Below are 22,500 nucleotides of genomic sequence, written 5' to 3'. Positions count from 1 at the left end.
TACACCCTGGACGGAGTGCCAACCCATCGCAGGGCACACACACACACTCTCATTCACTCACGCAAACACACACTACGGACAATTTTCCAGAGATGCCAATCAACCTACCATGCATGTCTTTGGACCGGGGGAGGAAACCGGAGTACCCGGAGGAAACCCCTGAGGCACGGGGAGAACATGCAAACTCCACACACACAAGGCGGAGGCGGGAATCGAACCCCCAACCCTGGAGGTGTGAGGCGAACGTGCTAACCACTAAGCCACCGTGCCCCTGCCATAGTTGCATTATTTAAGCAAAATAAGGAGAAAAAAATCGACATCTTATCTGACTGAACTGATTCCTGTCAGTCATAATGGCTGTAATTACAGAATAGCTAAATGTCATTTGTTGTTCAAAGCCCAGGGGTTTATTCAGAATTTTTTTTCCGAACCAAAATAAACTGGCGCACAACTGGTGTGCAAAACACTCAACAACTCAAATACTCAGTATTAATTGTGTTTTGTCGTCTTGAGTAAAACTTTAAAGTGAAGCAAAGTGATACAACATTGAAAAAAAAAAAATTCTAATTTGGAAATCGTTTCCACATGAATAAAATATATGACATCAACATGTATTTGTATGTTGTAGCATTAATACATTACAGTTTCTCTTTACAATTACAATTTTAAATGTTTACATTTAAATGTGTGTGTGTGTGTGAGAGAGAGAGAGAGAGAGTGTGTGTGTGTGTGTGTGGTGTGTGAGAGAGAGGGTGTGAGAGAGTGTGTGTGTGTGTGTGAGAGAGAGAGTGTGAGAGAGTGTGTGTGTGAGTGAGAGAGAGAGAGAGAGTGTGTGAGTGAGAGAGAGAGAGAGAGAGTGTGTGAGAGAGAGTGTGTGTGTGTGTGTGGTGTGAGAGAGAGAGTGTGTGTGGGTGTGAGAGAGAGAGAGAGAGTGTGTGAGAGAGAGTGTGTGTGTGTGTGTGGTGTGAGAGAGAGAGTGTGTGTGTGTGAGAGAGAGAATGTGAGAGAGAGAGAGTGTGTGTGTGTGTGTGAGAGAGAGTGTGTGTGTGAGAGTGTGTGAGAGACAGAGAGAGAGAGAGAGAGAGAGAGTGTGAGAGAGTGTGTGTGTGGTGTAAAAGAGAGTGTGTGTGTGTGAGAGCGAGAGAGTATGTGTGTGAGAGTGTGTGTGAGAGAGTGTGTGAGAGACAGAGAGAGAGAGCAAGTGTGTGTGTTGATATTGCATGTTCTCAGTGCTTCACTGGTTTCCTTTAGTTTCTTCTCCAGGTCCAAAGATGTGTTAAAGTCTGACTTACATCTCTACATTGTCTGTAGTGTGTAAATGGGTGTGTTTGTGCCTTGTGAAGGAGTTGCCACCCTGTCCAGAGCCCCGAGTCCCATAGGATATATTCCAGATTCCTCACAAATCTGTGTAAGATAAATGCTACAGAGGATGGATGGATAGATGGATGGGTTATGATTCCCACCACTTTAACACAATGAAAAACATAAATAAATCACACACCCCACTGGTGTTTAAACAGATCCAGATGCATTTATTTATCAGGCAGTAAGATGGATCAAATATTTTCTTCCAGATTTTGTTGTATTGCTTCTTCTCCGGTATTCTGTGACGTCTCCTTGGAGACAATGACAGCATCGAGTCTCTTCCTGTAATCTCTAAAAAGCGTGTCGAGCTTAGAACGGGTTGCGTTACAAATACAGTAGAACTGTCAGGTGTGTGCATGTGGACCGTCTTCGCTTCAAGTTCGAATCCGGTGACTAAGACGGCGTCCATGTCTCTGAACTGCCTTAAGCTTTGACATATAACCCGCCGGCGTTTGTGGTGTAATTAAAAGGTCCACATTTCAGACCTGACTTTATCGCTGGAGATCAATTTCATGCGCATCTACTGCATGTTGTTGACTTCCATTGAAAAAGTCCATTTTCACTAATAATCAATTACAGCATCAAAGTAATCTAGTTGTATGTATAGTGACATTCATCTTCTACCGCTTATCCGAACTACCTCGGGTCACGGGGAGCCTGTGCCTATCTCAGGCGTCATCGGGCATCAAGGCAGGATACACCCTGGACGGAGTGCCAACCCATCACAGGGCACACACACACACACTTATTCACTCACGCAATCACACACTAGGAATAATTTTCCAGAGATGCCAATCAACCTACCATGCATGTCTTTGGACCGGGGGAGGAAACCGGAGTACCCGGAGGAAACCCCCGAGACACGGGGAGAACATGCAAACTCCACACACACAAGGCGGAGGCGGGAATCAAACCCCCAACCCTGAAGGTGTGAGGCGAACGTGCTAACCACTAAGCCAACGTGCCACAGATTTTTATATGTCGCAATATTTATACCTCAAAGAAAAGATTAAGTGCGCGAAAGTGAGCTCAAGACAAGGTCGTGCTAATATGAATAAAATCTACAAGCAACTTAGTTAGCAAGCAACCGCTCTGTGATCAGATGTAATGGTGTACATTGCAATAAACATGTAATAAACTGGTGTTAAATGTTAAATGTGCTTATTTCTCTTTTCCTATAGAGTTACTGAATTACTTTATCGCAGTACATGAGGGTGATTAGTACCACATGGTGTATATTCGAACACTTTATAGGCGCTAAGACTCTTCTAGCTGTGTGAAAGCACATGCCGGTTTAATATCGTATCGTTTCGTAAGGGTCCATCAGCTCAAATACATCCTCGCTGAAGTCATTATACTGCACGCTAAAAAAAAAACACACACACACAGACACAAGCGCAATGAGAAAGAGCCGAACTGCTTCTCTGGAACTTTTTTGTGTTTTTAATGAGGTGTCGCTTAATGAGGCCTGAACTTACTTCAGTTGCAAGGCAGGACGGTCTTGAACGAGCTTGACCAGTCGGGAAACAGAAACGTCAGTGAGGTTGTTGTTCTTCAGACTCAGGCTGGTTAAGGAGCTACACGCCGTGACGCTTTCACACAGCTCGTCCACACAGACGTCCGTCAGCTCCACCATCTCGAGGCTGCGAAAGGAAACGCATGTGAGAAGCTGCACTTAATACTTGGATTTGAGTGAAAGGCTATACGGATATCAGTGACTCTATTCGCTAAGTGTGTGCCACAAATTTGTCAAATCTATCATCATTATTGTCTCAAACATGTTAAGTTGGATCTAATACAGGTGATGAATGGCTGTGTGTGTGTGTGTGTGTGTGTGTGTGTGTGTGTGTGTGTGTGTGTGTGTGTAAGCATGGTTAAATTTACTCGAGATGCCGTAGCTGGCAGTTTGGGTGTTTCAGAGCCTTCAGGATGTGTTTGGCTGCGGCGTCGCCTACTCTGTTCACTCCGACGGCGAGCTCCTTCAGCCTGGACGCTTCACACGACAACACACTGCCCAGTGCACTGAACACGGGCTCTGTCAGCTCACACGCATTCATACTGAAACACAAACACACACATTAATCAATCAAATACTGCAATAAATATAAAATATAAATAAAAATGTTATTTTTTTAATTAATATTTCCACTTCCCCTTTGTAGTTTCTGCTTAAGCGTCTGCAAGAACAGCACATGACAGGCTTCTGAATTGATTTTAAGAAGCGAGTGTGACTTACATCAAGCACAGCATGCAGGAGTTTCAGGAATTAGACTTTTAGAAGGACTCGCTACAGATTTGTTGCTAATTCTAGACATTGTATTCTAGACACACGTCAAACAATGTTCATTCATTCATCTTCTACCGCTTATCCGAACTACCTCGGGTCACGGGGAGCCTGTGCCTATCTCAGGCGTCATCGGGCATCAAGGCAGGATACACCCTGGACGGAGTGCCAACCCATCGCAGGGCACACACACACACTCTCATTCACTGCACGTCAAACAATGTTTAACTTAAAATTAGCTTTATCTTTTGGACTATTAAGCAGTCACTCTTTGAGGCGATTTGAGGTTCCTATTCACAAACTCCACGTTCTGTATATCCTGCTACCTCTGGTGCTGTGGCCTGGTGTGTATAAAGTAGGGCTGGGCGATAAAACGATAACGATATGTATCGCGATATACACGTGATCGATATCAATAAAAAATGCGTTAGATAAAACCTTCGATATTTTTTATTCTTCGTCGGAAGGAAACAGTGGTTGCGAAGCAAGTTTGGTTGCATTAACAAAGGCACTCACTCTCTGGTAAACTAGCAACATAAGGAGTGACATGCTAACAGCCAATCATGTAACAGTATCATGTTTGGTTGCGCCATATCGTTGTCTCGTGCTGGTCTGCTGGATTCCTCTTCAGTAACCGGTGACTGCTAAGCAGAAAATGAGCCGCAGCGAGCGAGGAAACTGTAAATAAAAGAGGAAACGTCAGCGCGCCAGTATGCCAGTTTTTTGGATATTATAAGTCTGACCGTAGTCACCAGAAGGTGAACAACTAGTGAACTTCCTAGTACTAAACTTGCACTAAATTCTCAGGTTTCTCTATGTTTATATTTAACACTTTGCACTATTTTATTACAATTTATTAAGCATTTCTTACATTTTCTTTCATTTTGCACTTAAATGTTAAGAGATAAATGTTAAGTGTTCATTGTGACTTTAGACTTATGTTTACATTATAATTATTTGAGTTTTCCTGCTTGTTGACATTTCTGTCTTAATAACTGAGAGGATTATGATAAGAGGAAGGTTAAGTTTAAAATAAAAATGTCTAAATGTAATATATTTTTCTCCTGGTCCTTATTTTAAATGGGTCATAAAAAAAGATCAATAATTATCGATATCGACCGATATGAAACACTGATATCGTGATACAGTTTTCAGCCATATCGCCCAGCCCTAGTATAAAGTGGTAAAAGCTCGTAATGACTGTTTAACTGAAACATCGCAACATACACCACAGCTCAGAGAGGAAAGTTTGACATATACACACCATAACTTCTCTAATGAACACTTGGGGGATTTCAGGGCATCACAGATGAGGAGCACGTTCGATTGGTCGAGCTCGTTCACGGACAGGTCCAGCTCGGTCACAGAGCAGTGTTCTGACTGAAGTGCGGCTGCTAGGGCTGGGCAGCAGGAACCGGTCAACTGACAGGAATCTAAACTGCAGAAGAAACACCAACACATGCACACTTATTTCCAGTGACACTCACTGCAGAGGTTTTATCCAGAGTACACAGTGATATCTTGTGTTCAGGAAAAATCTGAGCGGTCTTAACCTCCACAATCCAGATCAGGGGTCGGCAACCTTAAACACTCAAAGAGCCGTTTGGACTCGTTTCCCACAGAAAGAAAAACCCACAGGGAGCCACAAAACCCATTTAAGTGAAAGTGACGTGACGTACGGCTAAGTACGGTGACCCATACTCAGAATTTGTTCTCTGCATTTAACCCATCCAAAGTGCACACACACAGCAGTGAACACACACACACACCGTAAACACACACCCGGAGCAGTGGGCAGCCGTTTATGCTGTGGCGCCCGGGGAGCAGTTGGGGGGTTCGGTGCCTTGGGCACCTAAGTCGTAGCCGGCCCGAGACTCGAACCCACAACCTTAGGGTTAGGAGTCAGACTCTCTAACCATTAGGCCACGACTTCCCATCATTTTACACCTAAAATGAAGAGAACACTTCAAATATCGTTTTTTACCTTTATGGAAAGTGTAGAAAAAACTTTAGTGTGTTGCATTTATGAAATCAATGAACTGCTACCGAGTAAACGAAATTTTATTTCTACAAGCAAACAAAAATATTTTGAACAGTTTGAACTAACTTTAACAAAAAAGACACTGGGTTGAAGGTTACTTTCAAATAAAATGTTCAGTGTCTAATCGAGTCCTCTTCGTATTCATGACATCAAAATTTTAACTTGCCGGCCGCAGCGAACCAAAAATGCGTCTGCTTCGAACCTGAAAGGTTACGACGTGTAACAAGCGACAAACAAATTAAACACGCTTTATTTTAATGTTACAAGAGCATCATGATCTCAGAATTTAGAATTACATTTTTTTTAAAAACTAACTAACTAAAATAAAATAAATTTAAATTCAATATTTATTTTCGAAATCTACAGGGAGCCGCAGCAGAGGGATGAAAGAGCCACTCGCGGCTCCGGAGCCACGGGTCGCCGACCCCTGATCCAGAGGAATCACAGGGATTTTTTCAACCAGTATTAAATATTAGATTAAGTGTTTTTTTAAGTGTTAACAAACTTCTTTTGTTAACTGGCAGGAGAAATGTAGTCAGACATTGTGTCTCTGCAGCATGTATGTCTAGAACTTTATTCATTTTTATGGAAGCTTAACATATATTTTTATACACTCACCAGCCACTTTATTAGGTACACCTGTCCACCTGCTCGTTAACACAAATTTCTAATCAACCAATCACATGGCAGCAATTCATTGCATTTAGGCATGTAGACATGGTCAAGACGATCTGCTGCAGTACAAACCGAGCGTCAGAATGGGGAAGAAAGGTGATTTAATTGGCTTTGAACGTGGCATGGTTATTGGTGCCAGACGGGCTGGTCTGAGTATTTCAGAAACTGCTGATCTACTGGGATTTTCACACACAACCATCTCTAGGGTTTACAGAGAATGGTCCGGAAAAAAGAGAAAATATCCAGTGAGCGTCAGTTCTGTGGGCGCAAATGCCTTGTTGATGCCAGAGGTCAGAGGAGAATGGCCAGACTGGTTCGAGCTGATAGAAAGTAACTCAAATAACCACTCGTTACAACCGAGGTATGCAGAAGAGCATTTCTGAATGCACAACACGTCGAACCTTGAGGTGGATGGGCTACAGCAGCAGAAGACCACACCGGTACTAGTAAAGTGTACCTAATAAAGTGGCCGGTGAGTGTATATACATAACATATCTTTTCTATAATTCATAATTCTTCTTTTTTTTTTTTTAGTCGGACAATACGAATTGTTTGTAAATTCGAAATGATTATGTGCACTGGAAGTATATTTAATAAAAAAAAAAAAAATAGAAATAAACCAAAAACAAAAAAGCAAAAAAAGAAAGAAATACTGAACACTTGTTTCCCCAAACGAGGATTTTACATGCATGCATTTTTATATGTGTAAACGTGTACGTGTGTGTGCACGTGTTACCTCAGTGTGCTGAGCTTGCAGCGGTCACTTTGTAGTGCTCCTGCGAGATGCTCCAGAGTGTCATCACCCAGGTCGATCCTTCTCAGGACAAGATTTCTTAACTCGGAGAGAGAAGACATCAAGGCAGACGACAGCGCAGCTAAGCATGAACCAGTCAAAGGACAGAGATCCAAACTGTAGAATACACACACATACAAAACACACACACACACAGGAACAGAAAACCTGACAACTTAATGTGAAACAAAAACCAGAAAAGTGTAAATATATTGTGTATATAAAAATGCCGATTTGCTTATTAGTGTTTGTGTGCGTTTAAAAAAAATAAAATAAACAAACTTAAGATACTGCAGCGTGCACGTGGACGTCCCGAGCGCGCCGATGAGCCGGACGAGTCCTTCGTAGCTTAGTTTGTTAGCTCCTAGGGTCAACACACGCAGCTTAGAAGTGGTCAACATCTCAGCAAGCGCTTCACTGCACGCCGGTGTAAGACTGCAATCCCACAAGCTACACACAGACACAACCGGTACACACATAGTGACATACATGATGACCAAAAGGGGTTTCGTTTGAGTTTGTGTGCCCTTGTACACATCATACTTGAGTGTGTGCAGGCCGGTGCGTGCAATGGAGGAACACAGGATCTTCACTGCTTCGTCTCCCAGTCTGCAGTGGGCCAAGCTGACGTCTGTGGCACGTCCGTCCTTCAGCGCCTGAGCAAGATGTCTGATCACATCCACACTCACTCTGCTTTGACTCAAGCTGAAAGGTCAAACATTTAATACTTTTAAAATATTAAGATTAAAAAAATAAACACACACACAGCCTCTTGTGTGTAATTTAATACAAAAGTATACAAAAAAACCAAGAAAGTTTTCCTGCTAATAAAAATTGCAATAACTGATTTAATCATCAAGACTTCAGGGTTCAATGAAATAAGACAGAAAAACAAGCATTTTCACTAATAACAATACTAGCTATGTAGTCGGGAGCTGCTTGTTGGCAGAGGCGTCGTGAGAAAAAAATAAAAATAATAAAATCGATAGCGCTCTGTGAGGCTAGTCGCGATCATGTATGAATGGGGGAAAGGGGCAGACCTTCCAGTCAGTGTCAGTTAATATCTAAAAGACATAAATAAATTTGTTCCACATTCATAATATCAATTTGTACATTATCTATTTAAATAAGGGGGAAAAGACAGCATTTTTAGGTGTATTTTTTCTGGCAGTATGTTCTCATGTACCAATAATAAACTCACACAAACCTACAAAGTGGTATTCTATACAACAGTTAATTTGAGTATAAAATGTTTTTTTTTTAAAATAACTTAAAAAAATAATAATAACTAGATTTGTAAGTTCGTCGCGACAAACTTTGATGTTGGCTTTGACGGTGCAAGTATTTTGCTTTTTGGAGGCAAGTGGACATAATGATTAGTGTTGCTTTTGGAGGCAAGTGGACAAAAAGCTAGGTTGCCAAAACATTTGGAGGTAAGCGGAGACAAGCATGTGACATCATCCAAATACTCCTGAGGGAGTTCCCCTCATTGGGCCGATTGTTTTGATATGTCACTTGTCCATGTTGTGCTAATTTTTGATTTTCACGTGACATCACGTGACGTCACGTGACGTGAGCACAATACACATGAGGCAGTTTCCCTCATTGTGCTGAGTGTTTTGATATATCACATGCCCATGTTGTGCAATTTTTTTATTTTGCATATATTTGGGGCGGGGCTGCAGCACAACCGGAAGGCCAGTCGGTACACCAATTTAAAACTTTGTTCAGAGTATCACCCTAAAGGAGCTGGCCGAGTTTGGTGTAGATAGATCGAAAGCTTGCAGAGTTATAAACCTCCAAAGTTTATAATGGGAGTCTATGGGAAAATAAGCCAATTTGAGACCCGGTACCGGAAGTACCGGTACTCGGATCGCTTAGAAAAGAAACAAACTTCAAACCAGGGTCTATGACATATCCAAATTTGGTGCATGTGGCTCGAAAGCCCTAGGCCGCATTAAATTTTATAAATTTTTGTCTAAGCTTAAATAGGAAAACAGAATGTTGGTTTCTACAAAGCCAACATAATAACAACTTGAAACATAAGGCACTTGGGTAATGAGCTTCAGCATTAAATCGGTGACTTTATCCCGGGACTGCATCGGAAATCTCTCTGCCTTTAACATCGCTGTCCCAAAGACTCTACAGTGTGAAACAGTACAAACAGTGGTGAAAACTTACTGAAAGCCCATTCTGAACCATTGCCCTCTCTTTGGGGCTTTTTACACCTGTTCACTTCATGCGTTTTCTGTGATCCGATAGCTATCCGATGGTAAAAAGACCAGGTCTAAATGCCCTCCGAAACGTTTTGGAGATGGATATAAATCCGATGGTTCAAACCACTACAGGAGGTGGTCTGGGACGCGTTTCAGATGAAACTGGACAGGTGTAAATGAATGTGGTTGTTCAAGCCACATACGACAGCGCTATACTCCCAAACGAAAGTACGTCACTTGCAAATGACTCACAAGTCGATGAAAGCATCCAACAAAAGCTTTGTAAAACATATAGAAACAAAAGTATATTTGTATATAGTATATATATCTGATTGCATTCTGAAAACCGCATACACCAAAGCGTGTTCCATTTCAATTACCCCAGAAATGAGGTCAAATATATTTGCATTTTGGGCGGGAGTAGAAAGATCGGATCGATATCCGATTCGCCGAGATTTATTGTGGCCTAATGTAAATGGAACAGTTTTAACAAATCAGATAGCTATCGGATCAGAGAAAACACACGAAGTGACCAGGTATAAAAAAGGCCCTTTCTATGTCTTAGCATGGTGGGACTTAAGATCAAACCACTTGCACAACAGAATCCTGTGTCAAAGATCAGGCCTGTAGTTAAAAATATCACACGCTGCACCAGTCTTGGTCTATAAATATGAAGTGCAATCTCATCCGACTGAGAAATCTGTCGTCAAATCTAGGGACGGAGAACAATGGTTCATAAATACTCAAAAGTCTCAAAAGTCTGTGCTTTTGAGAGTCACAAACAGCTGGAACCAAATTCCTTGTGTGTCAACACACTTGTCCAATAAACCTGATTCTGATTCTACATTTATGACACTTGACTTACTTTTATCTCATTTTATACACAACTGAGCATTTGGGGGTTAAAGGCCTTTCTCAAGCGCCCAGACATGGTAGCTTGGTAGCCCAATTGACCTCACAACCTACTTATCAGTAGTCTATCAGTGGTTCAGATCTTTAACCACTGAGCTACCACTTCCCTTGGGACCGAACAGGCAAATTACACTGGTAGGAACATAACTGGCAATGGCTGCTGGCAATAAAAACATGCACCACCACCAGTCATTTCCAGATGAGATTAAACACTCCTGGGGAAGTAGTTGGACGGTGGGAGGGCAACTAGTCTGGGGGATAAACTACAGAATGGAATAGGAGGGGAACTGGTAGATAGCCTAGGTGAGTTGAGCTAGGAATGTTGTCCAATCTAATGAGCACATGCAGGTGGGGAGGTGAGATTTTATTACAACCAACCAGGAGTGTTTTTCACCTGTTTATTCAGTGGCTTTTACTAAACTCAGTTGTGGCTTCTGCTTGATTTGAATCAAAAACCTGCACCAACACCGGCCCTTTCCGGAGTAGACTGGACACCTCTGTCCTTGATGTTATTTTATGAGATTCATCAAGATGCATAAATTGTAAACTCGCAAGACCAGTCCTAGTACTACTGCCAACCAAGTCAGACAATAAAGAAAACGTCTGAACTGGACTTGTCTACCATCCATCCACCCCAATGACCCTCTTCCTCTTACTTACTCTATGGTTTGGGCCAAGCGGAAGACGGTTACGAGCTTCTCCGCCTGCTCCTCTGTAAGTGAGCTCATGTACAGGTTCAGGCACTGCAGTTCTCCTAAGCATCGCACTACAAATGCCAGTGCTACACAATCTGCTTCCTGCATGTCACTATAGCTAATCAACCTCCACTTGCAAAGGCCCACACTCTCTCTTACTAGGGTGGGGCTGAGCGTGTGGTGAAGGATACGCAAGACCTGCCAGTGATTCTTTTTGTCCGTACCCGGCAGCACCTCTTTAGCCATGTTCATGAGCCAGCGGTGGAACTCGGAGAGACGGCCGCTGTTGAAGAGGCCTACTGAGGTTTCCAGAAGTTTCCTCTGTGCAGGGTCTGAAAGACCAGCGAGAAAAAAATGGTAGTTTTGTATTTCCGTGGGAGTTTCTAGGATCCTGCCATCATCACGGTCAAGATAAAATGAGGCTGCCGCTAAAAAATCTTTAAATGTTGGGGACATGAAGAAAAACGTAGAATCGGGGGAAGCGTTGGTGACAGCGTTGACACGCAGGATAGCAGACAGGATCTGGGAGCCCAGGAAGGGTTGAAGGCCACATTTGATGATGTCATCAAATGTGTGTGTGCTGATGACAGATGTACACTGTTTTGCAAGTTTCCCCAAACCATAAATAAGCTCATTTGCCATCTCCACGCTAATCTTATGCTCCCGCAGTAGTGTGTTTGTGATCACACAGTAGAGCTCAGTCAGCGTCTCTGGGACACCATATTGATTCTCCAGTTGCTCTTTACATACACAGCACAGTGTCCAGCAAAACCCAGGACAAGCACAAAGCTCCTTGATTCCCACAGCTCTCTCGCAACGCTGGAGGAGCCGGTCTCCTTCGTCTTTGTTATCAAAAAAGCGTTGGAAGAAAGCTTTCCTTTGGGAGTTGGAGAAACCCATCAGATGAGCAAAATATGCAGATTCCAGCTCGACAGGTTCTCTTGATGTAAGCAGTAAGGACACCCCAGGGAGCAAAGACCCCTTCAGTAAACTGTGCACCAACACGGTGCCCTCTGCTGGCTGATGTAGGTCACATACCAGCTCACCAGATTCAGGGTAATTCGATAGAAGGTCCTGGATGTCATCCAACACTAAAAGTATTGTGTGAGGTGTCTTCAAGATTATCTCAAGATGCTCAGCAGAGATATGACTGTGTGTACTGAGGAGTGCGCTCTGCAAACTCTGTTCAGGTCCATGCAACATGGTTGAACACAATCGCAGGATAAATGCAAAGTGCTGAAGATGGATCCCAGAGGCCCAGTCCCATACGAGCTGTTCCACTGCCGTGGTCTTGCCCATCCCTTGTCCTCCACAAAGGAGCAACTTACCACCCTCAGTGCCTTCTACAAACGCCCTCGAAATCACACTTTCCAAGTCCAAGGTCTCACTTTCAATGCTGACTGAAAGTGGAATGTAGCATTTGTTTAAAATCACGTCTTTGATCGACTGACCACTTAAACTGGTACTGGCCTGGGTGGACTTCAGCACACTGTTACTCATCACCTCCTTGTGCAACATCTGCACATCTGCAAGAAACAACAGGAGGAATTTAGTTGAGTAACATCCTGGTGGTTTAGAAATACAAAGTGAGTAACACAAGTAATAGCTCTAGTGCTGGAAAAATACAGAAATGTTGTTCTGGACCTGTGACATGGAAAATGTTTTAGTAAATCATTTCAGCCTGTTTATCTGTTTTGTAGGTAATGTAGGAATGTTCGATCTATCTTTTTATTTATGAGACAGACAGGGAAAGGCAGACAGAAAGTTAGTGGGAGTAAATGAGAAGTGTGAGTGCAGGGCTCTCAAATGTGACGCATTGAGCGTGACAGTCACTTATTTGGGTCTTTTGTCACGTTCTCCCGCCTGACATCGTATTTCTCACGCTGAAAAACTTTTTGACTATTTATCATATATTTAATAAGCCCAGCGCCCAAAACGCATCAGTCCGCACCGCTGTCTCTGTGGAACCGGGCAGGAATCAAGCGCGTCTCCCCTGGAGCTCTTAGTCGAGCCTGACACTTATCAGCCAATCAAAAAAAGAGGCTACACAATAGCCAATCAGAAAATAGCACTATTGTATATGGGTAAGATTTAACGCAACAAGTGTCTGTAACTTAGCCAACAGTTTTACAGCTGGTTCACTGACAACACCTGCTCAGAACAAGTAGTCTAGGCCAGTGGTTCTCAAACTGGGGGCCCTGAGATGGTGCCAGGGGGCCCCAGTTCACTGACAACACCTGCTCAGAACAAGCAGCCTTGGTTTCAGTGCTTCCACATTCTAACGCTGATGCCCAGAGGGTATTTTCAATGGTCGGTTTGAACAAAACCTCAACACGAAACAGCTTGTCTCTGGACGGGACATTGACATCCTCAATCATGACCCTAAAAATGTCTGGGCTTGTGCTGAACTGTTTTAAATGGGAGCAACATTACAAATGATAAAGGAGTCCAAAAAGGCAACAAACACTTACAATGAAGACCAGTCATAATCTCTCTCTCTCTCTCTCTCTGACTGTCTCTCTTTCTCTGTCTCGCACTGTGTCTCTCTCTCTCTCTCTCTCTCTCTCTCTCTCTGTCTCTCTCTCTCACACACACACACATTAATAAATGGAAATTGAATAAATACTTTGTATTTGGTTAAATTGTGTTCAGTGATCCTTACCAAACACAAAAACACCTCCATTCAAAACTTGAGAGCCCTGTGTGAGTAAGTGTGAGTAAGTGTGAGTAAGTGTGAGTTGTGAAAGTAAACGTTATGGGGAAAAGTCTTACCAGACAGGAAGTCCAAACTCCCTTCCATAATCTGACCGAATTCTGCTCAGTGTTTTTCTTTTTGTTTTTAATTTCAATTGTCACTCTGGACGAAATCAGATGAAAAAAACTCTTCTGCAGCGAATCTGTCGGTGTCACTGTACTTTCACCACAACACAAATCCCTCCCAAAGGCAGGTTCTTTACACGCAGCACGTGGCGCTCGCGCACGATGGGCGTGTCTTTGGCGCGCCCTTTTTCTCCATCTGGATTGGACAGTCGGGTCGATTTAGACACTAGGTATGTTTTTAAAGGCTCTCCTGTTCGAGCCAAACGGATAAGGACACACCTCTAGTTAGACGCTAATCTGCTCTTAATGACGTGCAGGTGTAACGGTGTATAAAAAGGTGTGAAGGCGACGCTTTTGCTTTCTTTGCACGGGAGTCATTTACTGTTATAGTGGACGTGTGTAAACGTGCATCTTGTAGGTTCTATAAACTACCACGTGCTTTGTAACAGCAAGGAAAAATTTGTGTAAGTCACATTCGCAGTGTTTTGGTTCAATTGTCTGGATTAGAAACGACCCAGTTTGCTTTCAGCTTCACGTGGCACAATATTTGGTGTGGATTTTAGGAGGATCTGCAGTGCATTTTGGGCTTACTTTCTTAAATACATTTTCTAGAAGTAAATGACTGATCTTGGATAAGAGTTACAGGAAAGCTTATGCAAGTATTGTGCAAAATATATATATATATATTTATTTTTATTTTTTTAATGCATGAAGGTTAGTGCTTTGTGTAGTGGAAGAGGCTTTACTTTGAACCTGTATACATGAGTTTAGATCCTAGTAAGGGCTAAATTTAATAATGGAGAAAATGCACTTGATTTCATTGAACTAGTGCATTTCAGTCATTTGACATTTTTACCATGTTTCTTCTTCTTCTTGAACTTCACTTCAACTTTTAAGGTGTCTAAAATATTGGAAGAGAACTGGCAACCCTTTCAAGCTCTCTCTGCTCCAGGTGAAAGTTTTCCAGGACTGGTTTAATTTAGTACAGGGGTCTCCACCCTGTCTGACCAATTTGTGCAGCGGTGTCCAATCTTAACCTGCACCCTATTGGTCCTTTGTGGATTTCATTCCAACCAAGCAGAAGCCACACCAGAGTCTATACTAAAAGCCAAGAACAACTGATTAAACAGGTGGAATCAGGTGTGGCTTCTGCTTGGTTGAAATGAAAACCTGCACCCACAAACCGGCCCCTTGTGGATAAGATTGGACACCGCTGTATTAGTGCTTTCCATACTCCGTCATCTTCAACTAAAGAGGTGCAAAGTGGGAGTTTTAGACCAAGCATGAGTGCAGGATGTGGGCTGTAATCTCATGGAAGATGGGCATTTCTTGGTTTACTATCTAGTCCTCCGGGAGTGGTGTTGAATTCAAATGGAAAGGACCTGTGCTGATTCTGTCTATAGAAACATGGATTTCTATACCTCTGGACTGCCTTTATATGTGGAAATAAACTAGTGGGGTTTCCCCCCCCCCCCCCCCCTCCTTTTCTTCATTAGGAAACTTGCATGTGTTCATTTTGTAATAAAGTTCTGCTGTGTGTCTCCTTTTCCTTTTTTTTTTTAATACAAATGCTAAAATATGAGAAATAAAGCTTACTCAATAACCTGTACACACACACACACACACACACACACACACACACCCCTATATGTGGGATAAAACTTTTCTAGCACCAATATCCGGGCATTTGTCTCTATATATATATATATATATATATATAGGACAAGGCCTGGTTTTGAAGCAGTAAATTTCTTTTGCTCCATTTCAAAGCTTTTGCAAACTTCTATTGACTTGAGTTTTATTTGAAACCGGCAACTGCCTCGGCCTACTATGTGGCGTGAAAACACAACGCCCGGGGGCTTTAATGGGCGTCTTCCGAATCCCACTTGACTCCCTTCATAAGGGCCCTACAGAGGGTTCAAGAGTAACAGTCAAACCCAACCCCCTTGTGCACTATTTAGCTCAAGCGCTTCTTTTCGATTCCGCCCGATTCAACATGGCGGCGCACTAGGAAGCTTTGCTATAAGAAAGAAAGAAAAAGAAAGCAAGCAAAGGTTGAAAAAAAGAGACGCAAAAACATTAACGAACTCCAAACTACCGAGGACTGTTTACTGTTAAATAAACCCAGTGTGAATGAGCGTGGTTATGAACACGTCTCAGCGTGACCATGCTGAGATCCGCCGGTTTATTCCGTGGGCTTGATTGCCCTTTTTACACCGGAGGTAGTGACGGCTGTAACAGACCTCACTGCCACTTCAGACACAGCAACAGCAGACAAAGAGCATCAGCTACTGTGTATGAGATCAAGAAAGCTAAAGATGGGCCGTCTGACTCGAACGGTGAACTGCGTTTGTGTTTATTTACCTCCTGGTTCATGTTACTGGCTTTGTTTACACAGTCTTGAGCTGTGAGTTCAGGTCATGATGCAGAGTGTTTTTATTGACCTAGTGCTTCTCTTTCCTGTGTGTGTTTACACTCATAGCTTCCCAGGATGTACGTGCATAAAACCCAGGAGCTTGTGCACAACTTTATTGTCTCGTTATCTAATCTTTAATCAAGCTTAGTTCTAGTTTCTGCCCCTGTCATCAACTCCAGCTGTTACACACTGCTTTATATTATGGCTGCATAAATACCACCAGAGTTACAGCTTTATTTCCAGATGTTGTCCAGTATATCAAAGTCATTCCAATAGATGAGGTCTGCGTCTGATTTTTGGAGCTTATTAGAGTCAACTTTGGACATCGATCTTTCTTTAAAACTCACTGTTGGTATTTAAACTACACTTTTACTAGCTGTTGCAATTCATTCAGTTTGCTGAGACTCGTCTGTGTCAAAAACCTGGTTCCTTCCCCCCCCCAGACTTGAATTTGTATTAAACTCGACTCAAATTTTTGTCCCCGTCACTGCGTTTCTTATTAAACTGGCCTCTTAACTTAACTTCCATGATCTTCGCAGGAAGAACGCTTACGTAGTGATAAATACAGTTAACTTTTGAGATTTAGACAATCACGTGACGATACAAGACCAGAGGTCGTTAATCTGATCTGGTCCGATCTGATTTCCGTGAATCTGTTCTTGACCTTTTGCTTTTGTTGAGCATCCGCGTCGAGGTTGCGTGTTCTGGGACGCTTTTGTGTTCATTGTTGTACAGAGTAGATTTCCGATTTCGTGTAGCTTCTTGTCAAAGCACTATGGCCGTTCTCTTGTGTCCCGGCCACAATTTTGGGCTTTAAGAGTTAATTATATTTCAAATTTCCAATATTTCTATTCACCTAAATCGAGTGTGCAAGAAACAAAAACCCTGTCTAACTGTACGTCATGTTTCGACTCTTCTTCGCAGACCAAGGCTATGATCCGTTTAACCCTGAGGTGGTCCGACCCCCTTCCAGTCCAGTGCTGGATCCAGGACCCACGGAGCTGGAGCTGGTCAACCGTGCCATCGAAGCAGTCCAGAGCGAAATGGAGAAGGAGAAGAAGAAGCTGTCTCGGATGGGCGAGCAGGGATACGATCCTGCAAACAGCTCTATTAAAGCAGGTTATGGCAGGCAGGCGGTTTCTACGTCGTCACATAGCGAATACGATCCGGGGAGTTATCAGCTGAGCCAGACGTCCGAGTACAACCCAACTCCTCGCTCCAGCAAATACACGCTGGACTCAGAGAGCAACAGCGGCAGCCATGCCAACTCCATGGAGTACGTCCCTACGGCCGTCTCCAGAGCAGCAGCAGCGAAAAAAGCACCCGCTCCGACGTCCCGTGTCACCTCCACCGGCTCGTCTTCCTCAAAGAATAAGTACACGCTGGACAATTTAAAACCGACAACAGACATGGAGTACGATCCTTTGTCTAACTTTTCTGCTAAACCGGGCAGCAAGAGCACGAAGGACATGGGGACGGAGGGAGACGGAAGGAAAAGAGGTCACCCCGGATGGCACAAGCAAAGCACGGATGAGGAATACGTCCCCGTGGCGAAGAAGCCGAGACAGCTTCCGGTCGAAGAACCCCAAAAGTACACGGCCAGTTTCGGATCCGACGAGGAAAGTTCCGGAAACGAGTATCGTCCCACACTCGTGAGCCGGCTGCAGAGGAGGAAAAGCAGCAGCGACTTGGTGGGCGACGAGAAAAGGAAATCTAGAGAAACAGCAGCCTGCAGACATCCACCAGCTCAGGAATTCCTGATCAGCGACGAAGAATCTGACGGCTTCGAGCCTCTCGACTCCGAGCAGCCGGACGACAAGCCGCCGAATAAAAAGTGGACCAAGAACAGCATCCAGGTAAAGAAACCTCAGAGCGACAAAACGGCGAAGAAAGATATCGTCAAGTCCGTCAAGAAGAGCGGCAGCAACAGAGAGAAAAAAGGAAGCAGCGGCGTAGAGAAGACGTCCAAGAAACCGAGTCAGGACGGCGGGAAGAAGGAGAAGAGCCATGTCGAGAAGGTCAAGTCTAAAGAGGCAGAAAAAGGAGAGAGGGAACTAAAATGGAAGGACGGGAAAAGCAAGAAGCCACCAGAGAAGAAGAAAGGAGAACAGGGCCACAGAGATAAAGAGCGAAATCTCAGCGAGGCCAAGAAACCCAAGTTAGACAAAGCCAAATACACGGAACAGAAAAACGGGAGAACAGACAGCAGTGGACGAGAGAAGGACAAAAAGAAAAGCGGTAGCAGCAAAGACAAGAACAAGAACAGAAGCACGTCTCTGGAGAAGAAGGACGGCAAACCGACAAAGGCCAAGCCGCACTGTCTGAGTCACGCTGACCTGTTTGGGGACGAGAGCCCTGAGGAAGAGGACGCCGAGGACGAGGAAGACGAACGGGTCGTCAGGAAGTCTGCTTCGGCGTTCAAACGAGGCAGCATGGTTAACAAGAGGAAAGCGTCGGACGCCACCGAGACGTCTTCAGAGGACGATATCGGGCCTGGGTACGAAGACGGTGGACACAGTGATGACGATGGTGATGATGGTGAAAGTACCGCAGACTTTTCTATGCTTCAGGACCTAGAGTACGACTCAGATCCTATGGAGGAGTGTCTCAGAATTTTTAACGAGTCCAAATATGTGAAGACGGAAGACAAAGGCAGGCAAAATAAACAGGTACTGAGCTCCACGTCCACGTTAATTAGCTCATTAGTGCATCTGTTACCCTGCTGCAGTTCTGGAGTCGGTCAGCGGAAGTTCAAACCGAAACTGTGAAGGGGAATCGTGCTTCTTGGTTTGCTGTGTTTTCAGTTCTGTTCTCTGTGTGCGTGTGTGTGTGTGTGTGTGTGTGTGTGTGTGTGTGTTTCAGCCTCCCAGAGAGAAGGAGGAAGACCAAGAAGCACAGAGCACTTTAACCACACTCTTCCCTGGTCAGAAGAAGAGAGTTTCACATTTTAAAGTAAAAGGAAGTGTGAGTGTTGAGACGTTTTTGTTCGTCCGTTTGTTTTTGTTTGTTTGTTTGTTTGTTTAGAAACAGCATCGGGATTATTTATTTTTTAACACCTTTTCTAATACCAGTATGCTGACGGTACAGAAACTCATCAGCGTAAACAAACTGATGATTTTTCTCCCCGCGAGTCTGATCTAAAACGAGTCAGGACTCTGTTGTGTTTCAGTGAGAGACGTGTGTGTGTTTGTCCCTCTGTCGATAATCTTACACTGAATTTTAGTGTTAAAGATAAACACCTTCAGAAGATAAACACCTTCAGATTTTAGAGCCTCAGAGAGCAGAAATGGGTTTGATATCAACATTCACTGTGAAGATACAAACATCTATGTGGGGAAAAAAAATATATATATATATTTTTTTTAACTTTATATGAATATATCGCGGGGGTCACGGTGGCTTAGTGGTTAGCACGTTCGCCTCACACCTCCAGGGTTGGGGGTTTGATTCCCACCTCCACCTTGTGTGTGTGGAGTTTGCATGTTCTCCCCGTGCCTCGGGGGTTTCCTCCGGGTACTCCGGTTTCCTCCCCCGGTCCAAAGACATACATGGTAGGTTGATTGGCATCTCTGGAAAAATTGTCCATAGTGTGTGATTGCGTGAGTGAATGAGAGTGTGTGTGTGTGTGTGTGCCCTGTGATGGGTTGGCACTCCGTCCAGGGTGTATCCTGCCTTGATGCCCGATGACACCTGAGATAGGCACAGGCTCCCCGTGACCCGAGGTAGTTCTGATAAGCGGTAGAAAATGAATGAATGAATGAATGTATCACTTCTAGTATTGCGGATAAAAACAGAAATGGTTATAAAACGTGATAATACGAAGCTCATATGAAAGCCACTCAGGACTTTTAACACCACTGTGGAGTGAGACATGACAAAGACGTTCAGTCGTCAACAAGGACACAAGAAAAACAACTCATTTCTCATTCTGTCGAATCCTAACAGCTTTATTTAACTTCGTCAGCTGAGTATTAGGGACCGTGTATTTCTGTCTCAGAAGATTGATCTCCGTTACTGATTCCTTGCTTTCTGATTGACGTCGTTCAGACGGAGACGACGATGAACGTCTTGCCCAAGCCTCAGCGCAGACTGAGCGCTCAGGAGGTGTGTTATCAGCGCATGCAGATCGCTCAGCAGCAGGCAGCACAGCTCGCCGCATCCACCATGAACGCAGCCCCGGTGTCACGTCCTCTCTCCAGCGCCGCAGCTTCGGGGGAGAAACGCAGAGTGATGCACCGCCCGAACCCCGCTCTCGTCTCGGCAAAAAAACCTGGTAACTAAGAATTCTTACGACGACACAATTTAACACACTCCGTCTGTTATAGAACTTGTTGTAAGTGATATACTGTAATGACGCACTCTTTATTGTGTGTGTGTGTGTGTTGTGTAGTTTTGTCAGAGTCGCAGCGCAGCGTTTTATCACCCAGCAGAACCGTTCCGGATCAGTCGTCAATCAGAGGGCACACGTCGGCCGCCATGTTGCCCAAAACCGTGTCCACTTCGTCCCAGAAGAGAGTTGCACACACTCCTACGCTCAAGGTGTCAAACTCACAGCACCGATCAAAACGTCTGCTCTCTGTTCACACTGCTGTATCGTCTGTTCAGTTCAATTCAAATTTATTTCTGTGGCGCTTTTTACACTTGACATTGTCTCAAAGCAGCTTTACGGAACATAAACATAGAACAAAAGGTTATTATAAAGAATAATATAAAGATTATTAATATAATGCAAGGGGGGGTACGGTGGCTTAGTGGTTAGTACGTTCGCCTCACACCCCCAGGGTTGGGGGTTCGATTCCCGCCTCCGCCTTGTGTGTGTGGAGTTTGCATGTTCTCCCCGTGCCTCGGGGGTTTCCTCCGGGTACTCCGGTTTCCTCCCCCGGTCCAAAGACACGCATGGTACGTTGATTGGCATCTCTGGAAAATTGACCGTAGTGTGTGATTGTGTGAGTGAATGAGAGTGTGTGTGTGTCCTGTGATGGGTTGGCACTCCGTCCAGGGTGTATCCTGCCTTGATGCCCGATGACGCCTGAGATAGGCACAGGCTCCCCGTGACCCGAGGTAGTTCGGATAAGCGGTAGAAGATGAGTGAATGAATGAATGTATTTATCCCCAATGAGCAAGTCTGAGGTGACTCAGGTGACTGTGGGGAGGAAAAACTCCCTTAGATGGTAAAGGAAGGAACCTTGAGAGGAACCAGACTCAATGTTGAACCTCATCCTCATATGGGTGACACTGGAGGGTGTGATTATAAATATACAGTCTGATAAATGTTGTATTGATGAGGAGGTTGTTGTCCTCAAAGACCACATGGAGTTCACATCTCCTCTTTAGTATAGAGTCTAACTGGAGCTGGAAGATCTCTAGATGTCTCAGGATCCTCACAGAGTCGCCCTCGTCTCGGTGGAGGTCCAGAATCTTCATGGAATGGAAGACAATCGGTGCTGGTACAGTTTCTGGATGCCTCGGGATGGGAGAAAGAGAGAAGCAGTGGAGAGGAATTAACGTAGCTGCTGTTCATTATATTAGCAAGTACTAGATGATGATGTGCATTTGGTCTGATGTAATAGTGCACAGTATTATGGGATGTATTATGTGTACGTCTGACTAAAGAGATGAGTTTTTAATCTACATTTAAACTGGGAAAGTGTGTCTGAGCCCCGAACACTGTCAGGAAGACTAGTCCAAAGTTTGGGAGCTAAATAAGAAAACGCTTTACCACCTTTAGTAGACTTGGATATTCTGGGAACTAGCAGAAGTCCTGAGTTTTGTGACCTCAGAGAGCGTGAAGGATTGTAACGTGTTAGAAGACTAGTTAGATACGTAGGAGCTAAACCATTAAGAGCTTTGTACTGTACGTTAGTAGCAGCAGCTTGTAATCAATTCTAAACTTAACATGTAACCAGTGTAGAGACGATAAAATTGGGGTTATATGATCATACTTTCTGTCCTGGTGAGAACTCTGGCAGCTGCATTTTCTCTCTCATGCACTCTCTCCTTTCCCTCCTCCCCCCTCCTCTCTTCTCTTTCTTTTCCCCCTCTCCCACTGTTACCCCCACCCACCCCTCCCTCTTTCCCTCTTTCTTCCCTCCCTTTCTCCCGCCATCTTTCCCTCTTTCTTCCATTCTTCCTTCCCTTTTTCCTCCATCGCCCTTTCCCCCTTCCCTCCCTCTTCTTTCTTTCTTTCTTTCTTTCTTTCTTTCTTTCTTTCTTTCTTTCTTTCTCTCTTCCTCCCTCTTCCCTTCCTTCCCTCCCTCTTTCTTCCCCTTCCCCCTTTCTTTCC

At 44.0% G+C, this 22,500-nt stretch overlaps 2 protein-coding genes across 5 annotated transcripts in view; one reads left to right on the top strand and one right to left on the bottom strand.

Moving 5' to 3' along the window:
• Nucleotides 1-1,014: 1,014 nt before the first annotated feature.
• On the bottom strand, nt 1,015-13,921 carry si:ch73-233m11.2 (NACHT, LRR and PYD domains-containing protein 3). 3 transcript variants are annotated; one of them, XM_060882205.1, is made up of 9 exons: nt 13,754-13,918; nt 10,947-12,507; nt 7,702-7,863; nt 7,441-7,608; nt 7,102-7,275; nt 4,914-5,087; nt 3,250-3,423; nt 2,844-3,008; nt 1,015-2,729 (listed from the first exon to the last, which is right to left on the bottom strand). In XM_060882205.1, exons 1-9 carry the CDS (start codon nt 13,779-13,781, stop codon nt 2,660-2,662), a joined length of 2,676 nt encoding a protein of 891 aa, XP_060738188.1. In that variant the 5' UTR covers nt 13,782-13,918; the 3' UTR covers nt 1,015-2,659. The 3 variants fall into 3 exon arrangements, 2 of the variants coding, with proteins under 2 accessions (XP_060738188.1, XP_060738189.1); XR_009649224.1 differs by lacking the exons at nt 1,015-2,729; nt 2,844-3,008 and adding an exon at nt 4,166-4,327 and having other exon boundaries at nt 3,288-3,423; nt 13,754-13,921; XM_060882206.1 differs by lacking the exons at nt 1,015-2,729; nt 2,844-3,008; nt 3,250-3,423 and adding an exon at nt 3,480-4,327 and having other exon boundaries at nt 13,754-13,921.
• A 1,879-nt stretch (nt 13,922-15,800) lies between these two features.
• rexo1 (REX1, RNA exonuclease 1 homolog) overlaps nt 15,801-22,500 on the top strand; it is a 15,152-nt gene continuing 8,452 nt past the window's right edge. For both annotated transcript variants that reach the window (XR_009649170.1, XM_060881022.1), the window contains exons 1-5: nt 15,801-16,140; nt 17,142-18,886; nt 19,080-19,181; nt 20,265-20,490; nt 20,608-20,756. Coding sequence is in view for 1 of the 2 variants with exons in the window: in XM_060881022.1 (XP_060737005.1) it covers nt 15,969-16,140; nt 17,142-18,886; nt 19,080-19,181; nt 20,265-20,490; nt 20,608-20,756 (2,394 nt within the window). In the remaining variant the exon portion in view is untranslated. The remainder of the gene's footprint in view (nt 16,141-17,141; nt 18,887-19,079; nt 19,182-20,264; nt 20,491-20,607; nt 20,757-22,500) is intronic.

Source organism: Tachysurus vachellii, chromosome 11 (assembly GCF_030014155.1).
Source record: "Tachysurus vachellii isolate PV-2020 chromosome 11, HZAU_Pvac_v1, whole genome shotgun sequence".
NCBI lineage: Eukaryota > Metazoa > Chordata > Actinopteri > Siluriformes > Bagridae > Tachysurus > Tachysurus vachellii.
The sequence above is the reverse complement of the archived record's forward strand: the minus strand, read 5'-3'. Positions and strand labels throughout refer to the sequence as shown.